This window comes from Phalangium opilio, unplaced genomic scaffold (genome assembly GCF_054372755.1).
Source record: "Phalangium opilio isolate 3A_F unplaced genomic scaffold, DU_Popi_V2 ptg000194l_1, whole genome shotgun sequence".
Lineage (NCBI taxonomy): Eukaryota > Metazoa > Arthropoda > Arachnida > Opiliones > Phalangiidae > Phalangium > Phalangium opilio.
The window spans coordinates 1,412,852-1,427,454 of NW_028324212.1; the positions used below are offsets into that span (position 1 = coordinate 1,412,852).

The window sequence follows — 14,603 nt, forward strand, 5'->3', positions numbered from 1 at the left end:
GAAATATACGTTGACATGTTGCAAGTTAACATGGTAGCGCCTTAGCTTATCGGTGTCATATCTTTAGACCGACATCACTCTTTCAAAAAAAAGTATACCAAAAAGAACAGTGTCTGCAAAACCATATCCATCACTTACAGAATCGCTTTCTAACCTTTACCGAATATTTTCAACTACTGCAAGAGTTGTAATTTGGCCCTACATGGTCCCCCACAGAAATACAACGAATTGTAAATTAATTTTGGTTGACCAAAGCATCATCAACATTCGCGTTCGCAACAAAAGAAAACCGTTTTTATTTTTGCGCCCATCGCTAGATGGCGTAAAAATATTGGGAAGCATAACAAAAGAGTTTAACTCCTCCTTCGTTTCGTCTTCGTCACACCGCTTATTGGACGGCGTCGAAAACCCCACCTTATTTTTCACCCTCAGCTGTCAGTCAACTCTAGCTTTAGAATATGTATACAGTACGCAAACAGAAGGGAAATTACAGAGCTAGTCGTAACCCAGTGGTAAATCGCTCGATAATATTTTCCTCGTGCATTGTTTTAAAACCGAGGCTCGCGCGTTCGAGCCTACCTTGAAATTTTGGCTAAAAATTTATATTTATTTTAAGCTATTTAATTCATTTACAAAATATTATTTTAAATTATATAAATTATTTATTTTAAATAATATGAAAAAATAATATTTTAAATAGTAATTTGCAATATAATTTTAAATATATTTTGTAAAATGCCAGGTTTCAATTTCGCTAAAATATACGAGATGTGGCGCAAAAATAGTGATGGTCCTTTTGGGAGCATTATTCATTCTCCGCGTCTTTTATCACTCTCGTTCTTGAAATATGCGTTCAAATGTTGAAAAGTAACACGGTAGCACCTTAGCTTATAGAAAATATTTTAAACCACAAGATGTAATTCGACAGCTTCATGGTCCACCAGAGAAAATCATACGAAAAAAAGAATTTTATTTAAGGTCCTTCAACTCAATTGATAAGATGTTCAGAGAGTGAAAAAAGGGGAAAGAAACAAGAAATGATCTAAGCATAACATTTCAGTCAAACTAGGGTGCGTCTGCATACGATTGACAAGTGGGGATTCTGACAATATTTTCACCCACATATTGGGGACCCGACTTACATGTGGGGACATTTTAAAGTCCTCACATGTAAGTAATTAGATAAATGATATAATTAGAGCCCAAATTAATTTTTTTAAAAAAGTCCCCACTTATAAGGTACTTGGGTTTTTCACATTAAAAGTGGGGACCATGGAAATTAACACATATTCGAGAGATGTCGCCAGAGGTTTTCACACACCCGGGTACCCAGTTGTACGAAATGAGGACCATATGGTCTCTTCGGCGTACATGTGGGGGCTCAAAAATGGGGTTTCATTACAATAAGCACAGATAGATGTCGCTACTTTAGAAATACAAAATATACATTATTCAGCGATAACAATATAAATTCTTGTACCTCACAGACCGAACGGTGATTTTTTCATAATTTAATTGCACTTGACGTACGAAAACTACTTTTCCAAATTCTTTAGGCATCATTAAATTAACTTCGTTTAAAACATTAACTCAATTAAAAAACTATATGTCCCCAGATGTATATTAAAAAGACGGCCAAGTTCCAGTGTTCGTACGGGGACCCCGACCCGACAAGTCGGGGATCCCCGGGTTTTGAACTTGATGGAACCATATAGGCTTTGACACTAATTCAAAATCGAATAATTTATACACAAATATAAGGTAGGAAGACGGTTTAGGTCCCCACTTGTAAACCTGAAAATTAGCTCAAAACTTACGTAATCAGTCCTATTTCTAGCTTAATACCTAAGTTTCATTCTGATAATCAATATTTTAACTATAAAATTCTAATATACATGAAATTTGAAAATTTGTGTTTAAAGACCCCACTTGTCAGTTGAAATGACAGTGAAGGTCCCCACTTGTAAATTTTTCGAGTGTTAAAAGAGATCTTGAAATACTTGATGGAACCATATAGGCTTTGACACTAATTCAAAATCTAATAGTTTATACACAAATGTCCCCAGATATGGTGAGTAGAACCGCCTAAAGAACAGCCAGCCTTTGGCAGTGCATTACAAGAATGATCATTATGGTCAATATTTGACTCTTGGAATACCTTGCAAAAGTGAAAAACGAAAGGCAGAAAAACAACTGAATGAAGGAAGAGCGAAGTTACCTATAACTGATTGTCGTTCAAGCTTTGCAATTTCAAAATTAACTTTAAAAAGCAGAAATAAAACCATTTTAAACATTCGCAGAGAACGTACCAATTTGCAGTAGCCCCGCCAGGAATTTCCCGCACGTAGGCAGAGCGTGATTTAGGGGCCTCCTCTACAAGGTTTTGGTTAGATATCCCTAATTTTCCAAGCCGAAGCCATTTGTAACATACCTATACAAAGATTTTCTATGCGAGATGAAATTTTCTTTCTTGACAATTTTAGTCAAGCAAAGCTTTTAATTTTAAGGACAATTTAATCAAAGAATGACACTCTTCGATTTTGACTTTTCCCAAATTCGTCGACCACTAACCTTGTGTTTTCTTTCAAACAATTCGACAAATCCCGATTAATAGGCAATGTAGCCAGGTTTGAAAGTCTAAATTCTCCCATAGTTATCGCTGTACGCGTTTCTATTCTAACTGAAACTCCTTTCTGAGATAGTATTTGCCACAGGAATGCACAAAATCATTTTATAGTATTTAACTAGGTCAGGGAAGCCATCTGCTATTGTCATTAAATAGTGGAAGCAGTCGATTACAGTGGTAAATGTTTTGGGGATAATCAAATTTCTGGCTATTTTCATTTGACCATTTAACGAATCCAGGTCTAAATTAAACCTATTGTATGTTTTATAATGAGCTAGGATATCGTTTTCGTTAAGAAAGTTTTCCGATTGAGGGTCAGACGCCATTATACCTTTGAAATGGCCAGAATTTTCATTTCTGAAATAAATTTGTCAATTAACTCGTAATAGGCTCTCTGCTTCCCGTTGTACTTGTTACCACACTATCTTTTAGTCTTTTGTTAGGGATAATTTTACGTTTCCGTAAAGCTATCGGTTCGCTGTTACGATCAGGTACTGTAATGAAGGCGGATTCTGCCAATATAGTTGCTTCTTCCCAAGTTGAATCAAAGCGCTCAGAATTCCTATATTCTTCTAAGGTCTTTACGGTAGCTTGGCAAATGGCAACGGCTTCCGTAAAATTAACGTTAGTAATTTGAAAGTACACCGAGAGGGAATTTGTTTCACCTAATACTTCATCTAATGCAACAATCAATAACAAATTGCTAAAGTTGTGCAACTGGGATATATACCCACGGCACTCAGCAGCTTCCTCGGGTTTTCCATTTTCAATCAGATTCTCTAGTGTTAAAACTACGGAATCGAGTCTGTTTCTAAAATAATTATTACCTTTTTTACTCCACCACCGAGTGTCGCAGGTTTGTGGCATTTTAAGTATGTCATGGCCTAGATCTTTTTGGGAGCTTTCAAAACATTCGCTTCTAATAGCCGAATTGCTTTGAAAATTGTAGATGGCATGAACCAGACCAAGCAGTTCCCTAACTGTTATTATTTTGGAGCAACAATCAACTAAAACTAAATTAAAGCGGTGCGCGTAGCAATGCACGTACGGACAATATCCGCCTACTTCGTCTTCTATTTTCAACCTCACTCTTTTTACGTGTCCACTCATTACACTGGCCCCTGTGCAACAAAATTCTGCAGTTTTAAACCACTTGCTGTCAAAAGATTTATTATTGCAAAGCTGATACTCTCATAATCAAACTTATGTAAATCTGTGAACCCTAGAAATCTTTCTACGACTCCTATTTCTATTTTAGTGTATCGAATACAAACACTTAACTGCTCTACCCCTGCATTGTCTCGAATTTCATCGGCAATTACAGAGTAAAAACCACCAGATTCATTAACCTCTTCGACAATCATTCTCCTTACAAAATTGGCACAAATGGCAATTATTTCAGTTTGAATTGTGCTATGCATATATTTGGTTTTTTGGCATATTCTCGCACTTGACTTTCAAATCTGGACATTTTCTCTTTAAAAGATCTAATATAGCAATAAAGTTTCCATTATTTTCAATTTTATCGGCAGATGTATTCCCCTGAAGTGCTAGATCTTGTTGGCACATAAAAGTATAACTTCCACATGTGCAGATAGTACCTCTCTATTTCTAATTACGTCTAGCCTATGATGGTCATCAACCTGACACGCTATTGATCCACGAGATTTGGATTCGATATAGTCTAAGTACATTTTATAGGCTAGTTGGTGAGAAGATTTTTTCGAAGTGAAGTGTTCTTCGAATTTTTTCGTCATATTTTTGCAATCCGAAAATCCATTAATATTACCAGTATTTGTACTGTCAAAAAAATGACGGCAACAAAAACAATAAACTGCATCCTTTCCAACAGAATATTCAAGCATTGGGTATTTGTCGTAGCAAGAAGAATTGAAACCCCGATTTTTACTACCAATTTGAGTTTTAGGAAAAGGAATGTGTTTAGGCTGAAGTGGAAGACAATCATTATCTGAACTAGTATCCATTGCAAGCAAGTGCTTTGCTTTCAAATTTTTTGGACTATCTAGCGCATAGTTAGAGTGGTTAATAGGCTTTTTAATTATTTCTCCTTCATTAGTTAGTACGATTTCCAGAGTAGCAATGTCTGGACTATCTAGCGTGTGTTTAGGGTTGTTGATGGTGTTTTCAATTATTTCCGCATTAATAATTAGTACGATTTCCAGAGCAGGAATGTCTAGACTGGATGCACTGCAGTTTGAAAGAACCTCAACAACAATATTCTCCGCATCGGTTTCTGAACCCTCTTTATTGCTTAGGCTTTGGCTTTTCCCTAAACTAGCGTTATGCTTATTGGACGACGATTGCAAAAAACGTGCCATTGCAACTTTCTGACTAGTAACAAAATCCTCTTCTCTCTTGTGTTTTTGGGCCCCTGATAAAAATTTTCTGGTACTAATAATTAAAAGAGCGAATTAGCCTTGAAAAAGGCTGTTTGAAATAGCAGCTACTGAATGGGCCTTGAAAAAGGCTGTTTGAAATAGCAGCTACTGAATGGGCCTTGAAAAAGGCTGTTTGAAATAGCAGCTACTAAGTTAGCCTTGAAAAAGGCTTTTGGAAAAAATCAACTATTTTAGTTAAAATACTTCCTGACATAGACTCGAAATGGAAAACTAGTCTACTTTGTTCAGAAGTTCAAGTCAAAATGAAAGAATCAAATACTAACTTGCGAATGTACCTGCTCGGCGCACATGTGACTTCGCAAAAATGAGAAACTCAAAAATATCATAATGCCCAATTTTTCAAAGTATTATGCTTGGACTTTACCCCGGTTCTAACCCTTTCGTTTCAGATAAAGAGAGAAACAATATTTACAGATTCCACCCTCACTAACGTCGTCAAAGGCTCAAAGCTCAAATCGTCAAACTCCAAGAAACAAATCTCGTGTTTGTACTTTTGTTGTGTAGAACAGGTGCATATGGCATACGGTATTTTCCCTCCCAATATTTATCATAGATGGTCCATTATTATGGCGATGGCCTTAGGTATTTTCCCTTCCAGTTTTATTTTGTAATTTTTATCTTTACAAAAGAGTTGTAAAGAGATAAAAAATTCAATTTTACTTTTTTTTTGGACCTCTAACATTTTAGACCCCTGATCAAAAATGTCTTTTGTAAAACACAAGGAGGAGGAGCTAGAGAATTTTTGAATATTTTGTGGATTGATTTATGTTTCTTTAAAAATATGGATTTTTAGAGGGCCCAATGATAAAATGATCTCTTTTGAAGGCACCAGTTGGCACATTTTTACAAATTATGGGGCCCCCATAGGCACCTTTTTAGAGATTATGGGGCCCCCAAGTAGGCACATATTTTTCAACGTAGGCACGTGCCTACCCTGGCGGGGACACTGTCTCCAACCACATATGTTCAGTACAAAGATGCTATTTGAGACATCGGACGCCTATCCTTGACACCATGCCTAGACCCCACCTTTCTTCTGACACTTTGACCTATTTACACCAAACCATTGGAATTCTTGTGATAAATCTGGCGTTTCATCGTCTTTTAAGAAAGTTTCTACCATGCAGAACAATTGGATGTCGTTAGTGACCATTTATTGTTCCAGTTCTGGCCATAGTTCCTGTTTACGACCACCTTGAATGTTGAGAAATCCGAGCCTTAAAAGGCATTCACTGTTTTTACGTCGTTTAACTCTTTTCCCTCGTCGTTTTTTATTCCCTTTGTTCACTGTAGCTATTCATTGTTGGTTACCAGAACCACCTACATTGGATGCGCCCGATGCAGGTCGTCCAGTATTTTGATTTTTGCGAGCAAAAAACGCGAGACCATTCCACAGCTGTTGAGGCGTTAAATCTGCCCGAATGAAAACTCCTTTTAACTCCGGTTAAGACTGCTAGTCTTCTGCAAGACGCGTTTCCTCATTTCGAGTGTTTCTACAGTAAGACGTAAAGGTCGGGGCGCTTTACCGTTGGTTTTCAGACGAAGAGTATCCGTTATCGTGACTGAATCAGTGTCGAAACCCAAAGTGTTTTCTATCCATCGTGCAGCTCTTGTTTTATCTTCCAGCTCTATCGCCTCACTACCAAAAACCATGATGTTCAGAGCCCTAACGTCATGATTTTTCCTCATTTCGAGTGTTTCTACAGTAAGACGTAAAGGTCGGGGCGCTTTACCGTTGGTTTTCAGACGAAGAGTATCCGTTATCGTGACTGAATCAGTGTCGAAACCCAAAGTGTTTTCTATCCATCGTGCAGCTCTTGTTTTATCTTCCAGCTCTATCGCCTCACTACCAAAAACCATGATGTTCAGAGCCCTAACGTCATGATTTTGGATTTTTCGTACCATCCTACGAGTCAGTGCATCTTTAGCACCTTTCTTCAGCTCATGGTCACTGCGATTATGCAAGGCCTTTTCAAAATGTTCTTTAAGCAAGCGAATCTCCTCAACGTTCTGTTCAGTAATTCAATTCAGCTTATTAACTTCACCGGAAACATCTTGATAGTTCACATCAAGTTGAAAGTTTTTTGCTCCATAAAGGGGAGATGTTCCTCGATAGCCTCGGTAAAAACTTCTGTATGTATAGATTTTGCTGTCGAGCCTCTTCGCATTCGTTGGCCTGTCTTTTCATCGGACTTCTTCCACATTTCCAACCTGGTCTGGGTTTCCACAATTACATCGCTATATTTCATAGCGTCTTCTACCTCTTTCTCTTTATTGTTCTCGTCGAATTCCAGAATCCGGGGTTCTAAGCTGTTGTCCAACGCTTTAAACTCTTTTCCTTTTGCTATAAGCTGTTTTAAACTTATCTGCATGGTTTCCTCGTCCATTGTATTTTCCTTCAGGCTTTCTTGAATGCTGTTTATTTGATTTGTTGCCGATGACCGGTAAACTCCTCGTTTCTTCTTGAAACCAGCTATATTGGCTTCCATTCATGTTTTTGAAATCGATCTGATAACGGGTTATATTGAACTTCAACACTCAAGTGTCCCGGTTTTCGGCACCATAAAATGAGAACGAACTTTAAGCAACCGGCTGGGAAAAATTATCCACTGTAATTTATGCCTAGCGACTGTAAAAAAGGCTTCCTTCCTGTCGTATACTTGCGTTGCAATCTGAATGGGATAAAACTTATGACTATCTCCATTTCAAGGATCAGACTCGATTTAAATCAAACATGTATGCCCTGTGCCTTGAAGGGACTTGAAGGGACTTGAATTTCTCAGTCAGTGTGTAACACGTTTTACGAATTTACAGCGTGACTTAGCGTGGTGCGTCCTTCTCATTCTCGTGACTCCTGAGTCGTGCAAGCGTGTTGTTTTTCTTGGTAAAATAAAGTGACGTCCGTTGATTTTAATTAAAATTATTATTCAAAATCTTTACAATCTTAATTAGCAGCAGCCGAAGTGTCTTTATTTTTATTTTTTTCTCTATATAATTTAAACTAATGAGTTAACACCCAAGAAACAATCGTAACCAAACCATACCTTTCGCAACCAAATAATATAAAGAATATATTACTATTTTGTCCCATATTTTTTGGTTAACCTCCGTTCAACAGAGCAGTGTTTCGCAAAACCACTGTTTCTTCTATCAAACCTTTGAATTAAGTCCAGACCAATTGATTATTCCGTGTGGTTATATAATAACCATCGTAGTATTGCCCTGTTACTCAGTTATTTAGCAGACGCGTGATGAACAAGAAACTTGTCGACTATCGGAGGGAGAAAGTAGATTTAATTTTCAATAGTTCTCCTCCTACTATTAACTGGTTCTTTGGCTTTGGGAGAGCTGAGATAATTTAATTGCTATCAATCGGACTGAAACAATTGATAGCGGGAAATAACTAATTTAGTTTCGATGGCTTGGATTTAACTTGAACAAAGTAGAGAGACTTTGTTTTTTTTACTAAAATATTTTATCAGTGAAAGTCCCTTTTTTTTTAGCACAACCTTTCGGTAGCGAGTTTGTTTTCTATCTGATTTTAACCTGGGGTCCTGGCTCCCTCCTTCCTTTACCTATACCCCTTTTCTTTGGCGATTAAGAGAAACCTCTCTTTTTTTGGACAGTCCCATGACGAAGCAAAGTTTTCCACTACGTCATGGGTCCTCTTTTGAAAACCCAACGCTGGTTTCATCCAGTTTAGGACCACCATGCTTTCTTTATGGAGAGAGAGCCAGAAAATTAACCAGTTTACAAGATTGTGTTTGTGATAAATATAAAAAAGGGAATACATGAATATATATCCATTTTTACATGAATGTGGTAATTTGAAATCTTAGTTTTTTATGATTATTATTTTATTTAATTTTAAGTATTAATTACATTTAAAGAAAGTTAATTTAGAAAATATACGTCCATTATTTTACACTCCCCCGGATAATACTGAAAATTTAATGTTGAAAGTATTATCCTAAGGTTATTGCGCGACATCAGTTATTTCTAAATTACAAAGTTGTTTCAATGAACGTCCAATGGTCGAGCCATTTGTTGTTTTAACTATACAAGAACGGTTATTTCCGTCTCGACCTTTAACCATTTCAATTACGTGACCGAGTTTCCACATGTGGCGTTTTAATTTATCGTCCACAATTATGACTACATCGTTTTCTTTAATTTCACTAACTTTTTAGGCGTTTCACCATAGTGAGCCGTTCTTAAATTCATTAAATATTCTTTCCAAAACATATTCCAAAATTTATTGATTAACAATTCTCTATATTTTATTCTTTTCGTTAATTCCACACGTGAAGTGGTTACATTTTTTAAATTTTGGTTTAAGGGTGGTAAAGCAGTTAATCTGTGACCTATAAGAAGTTCAGCGGGTGACAGTGGGGTTGGTTCATTGACGTCACTGTACACGTAAGTGATCGGGCGTGAGTTATAGCTTCAGTTTCTATGATAGCGGTTTGCATTTCATTGTATGTTAGGGAGGAATTTCCTATATTCTTTTTAAGCGCTGTTTTGGAGGACTTTACAAGAATCTCCCACCACCCTCCATACCAAGCGGCCCTTTCTATTATATACTTCCACGTTATGCCATGCGTACCAAAAAACTCCCCTAGTTTATCCACATTTAAATTTTGCCAGATTAATTTTAGGTCAGCGTCTGCCCTTTTAAATGTCTTGGCGTTATCCGTGTAGACAACGCTCGGTACCCCTCTTCTTGCTACTATTCTTTTAAATGCTAGCAGAAAGTCGTCAGTGTTAAGAGATGGTATTAACTCAAGGTGGATCGCACGCGTAACGGCGCAAGTGGCTAGACAAATGTAAGATTTACTCATTTTGTCTCCTGTTTTAACTAGTAAGGGACCCGCGAAGTCAATTCCCATGATGGAGAAGGGGGGGCATTCATTTATTCTGTCGTGGGGCAACGGTGCTATAGGGGTGTCCCCTGATTTAACGCTCAGTGTTTTGCACGTCAGACAAGCCTTGACAACAGACCTTGCTAATTGTCGGCTAGCTGGTATCCAATATCTTTCCCGAAGTTGCACTATTGTGTCATTGATGCCTCCATGTTGCACTTGTTTGTGACTACTGATCATATAAAATTTAGCAAATTTTTCATTTTTGTTTAGGAGTATTGGCTGTTTTTCTATATAGTTCATGTTTGATTCAGCTAAACGCCCACCTACACAAATAAGTCCCTGGTCGTTAAGAATGGGTTGGAGAGTGGCTAAATTTGAATTTGGATCTATGGGTTCTCCAGCTTTTAACGCAACTAAAGGCTCTTTCAGACGATCCAACTTTTTGACTCAGCTTGATGGGTCAACTCGAGTTGAATCAAGTAGTTGGATCGTGTGAATAGACGCTGGATGAGTTGAGTCAACAAAATAGTTGGCTAGGAAAAATTGGACCAATGATCGAATTTTTGCTGACTCAACTCATTTCTCCAGCTAATCAAAATGAATTAGAAAAAAAGCCTTCTTCGCGAGTTATTTCGTAAGTGCCAAGGTAGGTGGCGCTTAAAAAGTTCCATTTGGCGGTAAAAGTTTAGTCGTGTGAAAAGGGGAAGGATTTATATCACTTTTCCCTTCAAAAGTAGGCCAAGTTGATACAACTTTTTGACTCATCGAGCTGAGTCAAAAAGTTGGATCGTCTGAAAGAGCCTTTATTCGGGTGCATAAATGCTAGATTGGATTGATTTAACCCACGTGATCTCAGCTAGTCCCATTTCTTCAGCGGTTATGGGCCCACCAATTTTATTTAAGTTTTTTCCTTTGGTGTTTCTAATGAACCTCATAACTTATGCTGTGATCCTTAAGTTTTTGTTTAGGGAATTGTGCCTATTTAAATCTATCAAAAATAAATAGGGGAAAGTGTCGGACTCTCTCCTTCGTCTTTGACATGCATTTGGAGGGGTGAATGCATACTCGCGAAATCTGTTTCATCCCCCTCGCCTATTCACCATGTACCTAAGATAATTTGTGATATTGCGCGTGAAGAAATAGTGCGGTTTTATTTTACATTAGTTGCTTTTGACTGAGGCTAACCGTGGCCACAATTTAATTTGATGATGTACATGATTGTATTAATTTAGTTTGCTAATTTTGATGTTATTTACTAATATTAAAACCATTTAGCTTATAATGACAACCCAGGGCCTAAGTTTGAACGAAATTCTGAAGGATTTTACCCATGAGTTTTTTGAAATAAATAATGATTTGCAGCATTTTTATTTTATTTTCGGAGTGCTAAGGTTTTAAGCAAATTTTAACCTCGTTCAAACGCGAAAATAGAACAGAGCGCTGAGGTCCGAGGTTGTGACTCTTCCTTGAGATACGCCTATGCCAAATTGTCCCGTTTGGTGGCGTACGAGCGTTATTTTCGGGAAGAATGACATCATCAACTTCAAATTTGATTGGCTAAACACCTCTTGAGCGTCTCGAAATGCATGTCAAGCTGAGGCAAAGGCAGGAAAATATGGCAGTCCGAAACTTTCCCCTATTTATTTTTGAATCTAGTAAATGGTGAATGCCTGCCTGTTCCTTTATGTTAAGTGCTAATGACGTAACCTTCCGTCTTTCATTGGCAACAGTGGACATATCTGGATTTTCTGGACGTAGTTTTGGCCATAGGTTTTCCGATTATTTTAACCAGTTAGGTCCTTCCCACCAGAGTTTACAGTTCTCTAACTCTCCCCCTTTTAGCCCCCTTGTTGGCAAATCCGCCGGGTTTTGTATACCTGGACAATGAAACCACGTGTTCTTGTCTGTCAGTTTTTGAATTTCGCTAGCTCTGTTAGAAATAAACGGCTTTCAATTTTTTGCGGTACCCGTTACCCAAGCTAAGGCGATAGTAGAATCAGTCCAATAATAGTGTTTTATGGCGAGGGGCTCAAAAGTGGGTTTAATGTAGTTTGTGATTCTAGCTCCTAAGAGACATCCCATTAACTCGAGTTTGGGTAGTGTGAGTTCTTGGTCTTTTAACAAATTTGCGAAACTGCACTTCGTTTTGTCATTTTGGGGTCTTGTAAGGTTTGTATTAATGGACGTAGATTGTAAGATAGAGTGTCTAAGGTGGGGTCCCATCTAAGACCTAATATTTTTCGCTCCTTCATGTCTATCTCATTTTCAAACAATTCTTTCCCACCTGTGGTTGGATGATTTTCCCAAAGTTCCTTTAATTCCAATGAGTTCGTTCCCCATTTTCTGAACCTCATGCCTGCTTTTTGCATGACCAACGCGGCTTCCACTGAGATTTCATAGCCTTCCTTAACCTCGCTCACTCCGGTAGTCAAGTCGTCCACGTACAAATCGTTTCCTAGTTTTTGTTTTACTCTAGGGTCTATATTGTTTACATTTTGTATGTGGACTTTGATAGTACACGCGAGCAAAAAGGGGCTCGAGGTGACCCCAAAGGGCACCCTATTCATCCGGAGCACTCTGAATTCATTTTTAAGGATCTTTTCCCCTTCTTCTTTTACCCAAATAAATCTAGTGGAATCTTTGTCTTCCTCGTCTAGCGCTATCTGGAGAAAAGCCTTTTCAATATCGGAAACTATGCCTATTTTGTTGGTACGAAATCTCAATATTAATAATGGTATGTCGGGATTTAGGTTAGGGCCAGGGGAGAGGCAATCGTTTAGAGACGGGGTACCAGAAGAAGCGTCGTTTACTACCCTTAATTTTGTCGTTAGAACATCTTCTCTGCATACACCTTGATGGGGCATGTAGTAAGTCCCAGGTAGGGAGCCTTCTAGTTTTTCTTTGGGTACCTCCTCTATAATTCCAACTCTATCTGTTCTTCAATGACTCCTTTATACTTTTCAAAATAGGCTGGGTCCCTCTCAAATTTTTTAATCAACCCCATAACTCGTTTTTTAGCTATTTGCTCGTTATTGGGCAATAATTCTTTTGGGCATTTCCACGGAAACTTAACCACATACCTTTCCCCGTTAAATTTGATTTCATCAAAAAAATTTGTGACTTATCGTCGTCGGTTGTTTCTTTCAACTCTTGACTATTGAAAAGAAATTTCAAGATTTCTGTGCATAGCATTATGAAAAAACTAAAAACCGTTGATTCTGGAGGTGAAAAGTCAAAGTTAAAAACAAATCCAGATTTACTCTAGATTTCAATTAAACATTATATCTAAATTATGATTCTAATTTACTGCATGATTCAGAAGCTGCTGGCCCATTGGGCCGAATTCCATTAGATCGAATGTCCCATTGAACCGAATCCCGTTGGACCGCATATAGCCAAAATGTGCGGGTTTTTTATCTTAAAATTTTTATTGCTATTAAACGATATATTTTTAACGCCGTATTTTAAAACCGAATTAAAAATACCTCTTTTGTTTTAAAGAAAATGCCCTTGTCCTTAAGCTTGCGTCTATTAATACACTTTCCTACATAAATAATGATACTGTGATGGTCAAATCCCAAGTTTAAAAGGATGCCTCTATTGTAACCGAGCCGAATCAAAGCCAACCTGAAATGACCCGTAAAACAATCAATATTTTGGAAAATGCATATATTTATTGTTCAAAGAACTTAATAAATGCAGCGTTAATTGTTCCAGAATCTTTATAAAAATAATTTGTTGGAAAAGGCCCGCTTTTATTATGCAAGGACCTCAATTAAAATAAAAAATATTTTGGAAAATCGGTTATCCTACCACTTCCAAACCTAACCTAACCTAACCTGATTTGACCTAACCTTATTCCTCTAAAATATTACCGTAATTTTAATAAAATTTACGCAAAATATTTCAAATACTCAAAGGCCATTATTGCAATAGTATTTTTTATTACTTTATAGTTTCCCTCAGTGTCTAACGCAACTGCAATTATGTTCAAATGAAATTAATAATCAATTGCATGAAACTAGTATTACGTAGTTTACTTTTTCTTTCGGGGAATCGATCCAAGGACTGTCGCACGGTTGTCCGATACTCTTCCACTGCGCCACGGTGAGACGAAAGTTCCTATCGCTAAATTAACTTATAAAGCCTTATAAGTAATAATAATATTCCTAATAAAAAAATCCCAATAGACAGAAACCGCACAAACGGCGGGATTTAAAATCATATTTCAGATAAAATCGGTCGATTGGGAATTGGGTCGAATGGGATTCGATCCAATGGAAGGACACCGGGATCCGGCCATTTCGGTATCGACAATTTCGGTGGCGGATGCATCGGTGCGGTCGGTTCGGTGGAGGTCGGCTTGGTGCATAGGCTATTGCGGTGGGTAGGTTGTTTCGGTGTGCGCACCGAAATGACCTACGATTTTACTTTTCAAACGTTTTTAATTAAACTTTAACGTTTCCATTTTATAACCAATTATACATATAAATAGCTTAATATTTTTAGTATTATAATCAGTTATGCCATTGTTCTTGAAATGGCCTATGATGCTCATGTGGTACCATTCATAATGTGTACCAATTTTCATAATTTTTGAAGAAGAACGTGGAATACATTTTAGCTGTAATTCCCGGCGGCCATTTTCCAAGATGGAGGCGAAAGCTCGCGCTCTACAGCAGGGGACTTTTA

The 14,603-nt window shown here is 37.6% G+C and overlaps 3 protein-coding genes across 3 annotated transcripts; all 3 read right to left on the reverse strand.

The window, feature by feature from the left end:
* Positions 1-3,001: 3,001 nt before the first annotated feature.
* Positions 3,002-4,965, reverse strand: LOC149622620 (zinc finger MYM-type protein 1-like). The gene is made up of 4 exons (XM_089853565.1): positions 4,246-4,965; positions 4,077-4,168; positions 3,830-3,994; positions 3,002-3,782 (listed from the first exon to the last, which is right to left on the reverse strand). The coding sequence occupies exons 1-4, from the start codon at positions 4,963-4,965 to the stop codon at positions 3,002-3,004; spliced, it is 1,758 nt and encodes a 585-aa protein (XP_089709691.1).
* A 4,057-nt stretch (positions 4,966-9,022) lies between these two features.
* LOC149622621 (uncharacterized) lies at positions 9,023-11,993 on the reverse strand. The gene is made up of 3 exons (XM_089853566.1): positions 11,879-11,993; positions 9,464-10,333; positions 9,023-9,228 (listed from the first exon to the last, which is right to left on the reverse strand). Exons 1-3 carry the CDS (start codon positions 11,991-11,993, stop codon positions 9,023-9,025), a joined length of 1,191 nt encoding a protein of 396 aa, XP_089709692.1.
* Positions 11,994-12,028: 35 nt separating this feature from the next.
* On the reverse strand, positions 12,029-12,775 carry LOC149622622 (uncharacterized). The gene has a single exon (XM_089853567.1). It carries the CDS (start codon positions 12,773-12,775, stop codon positions 12,029-12,031), a length of 747 nt encoding a protein of 248 aa, XP_089709693.1.
* Positions 12,776-14,603: the final 1,828 nt, after the last annotated feature.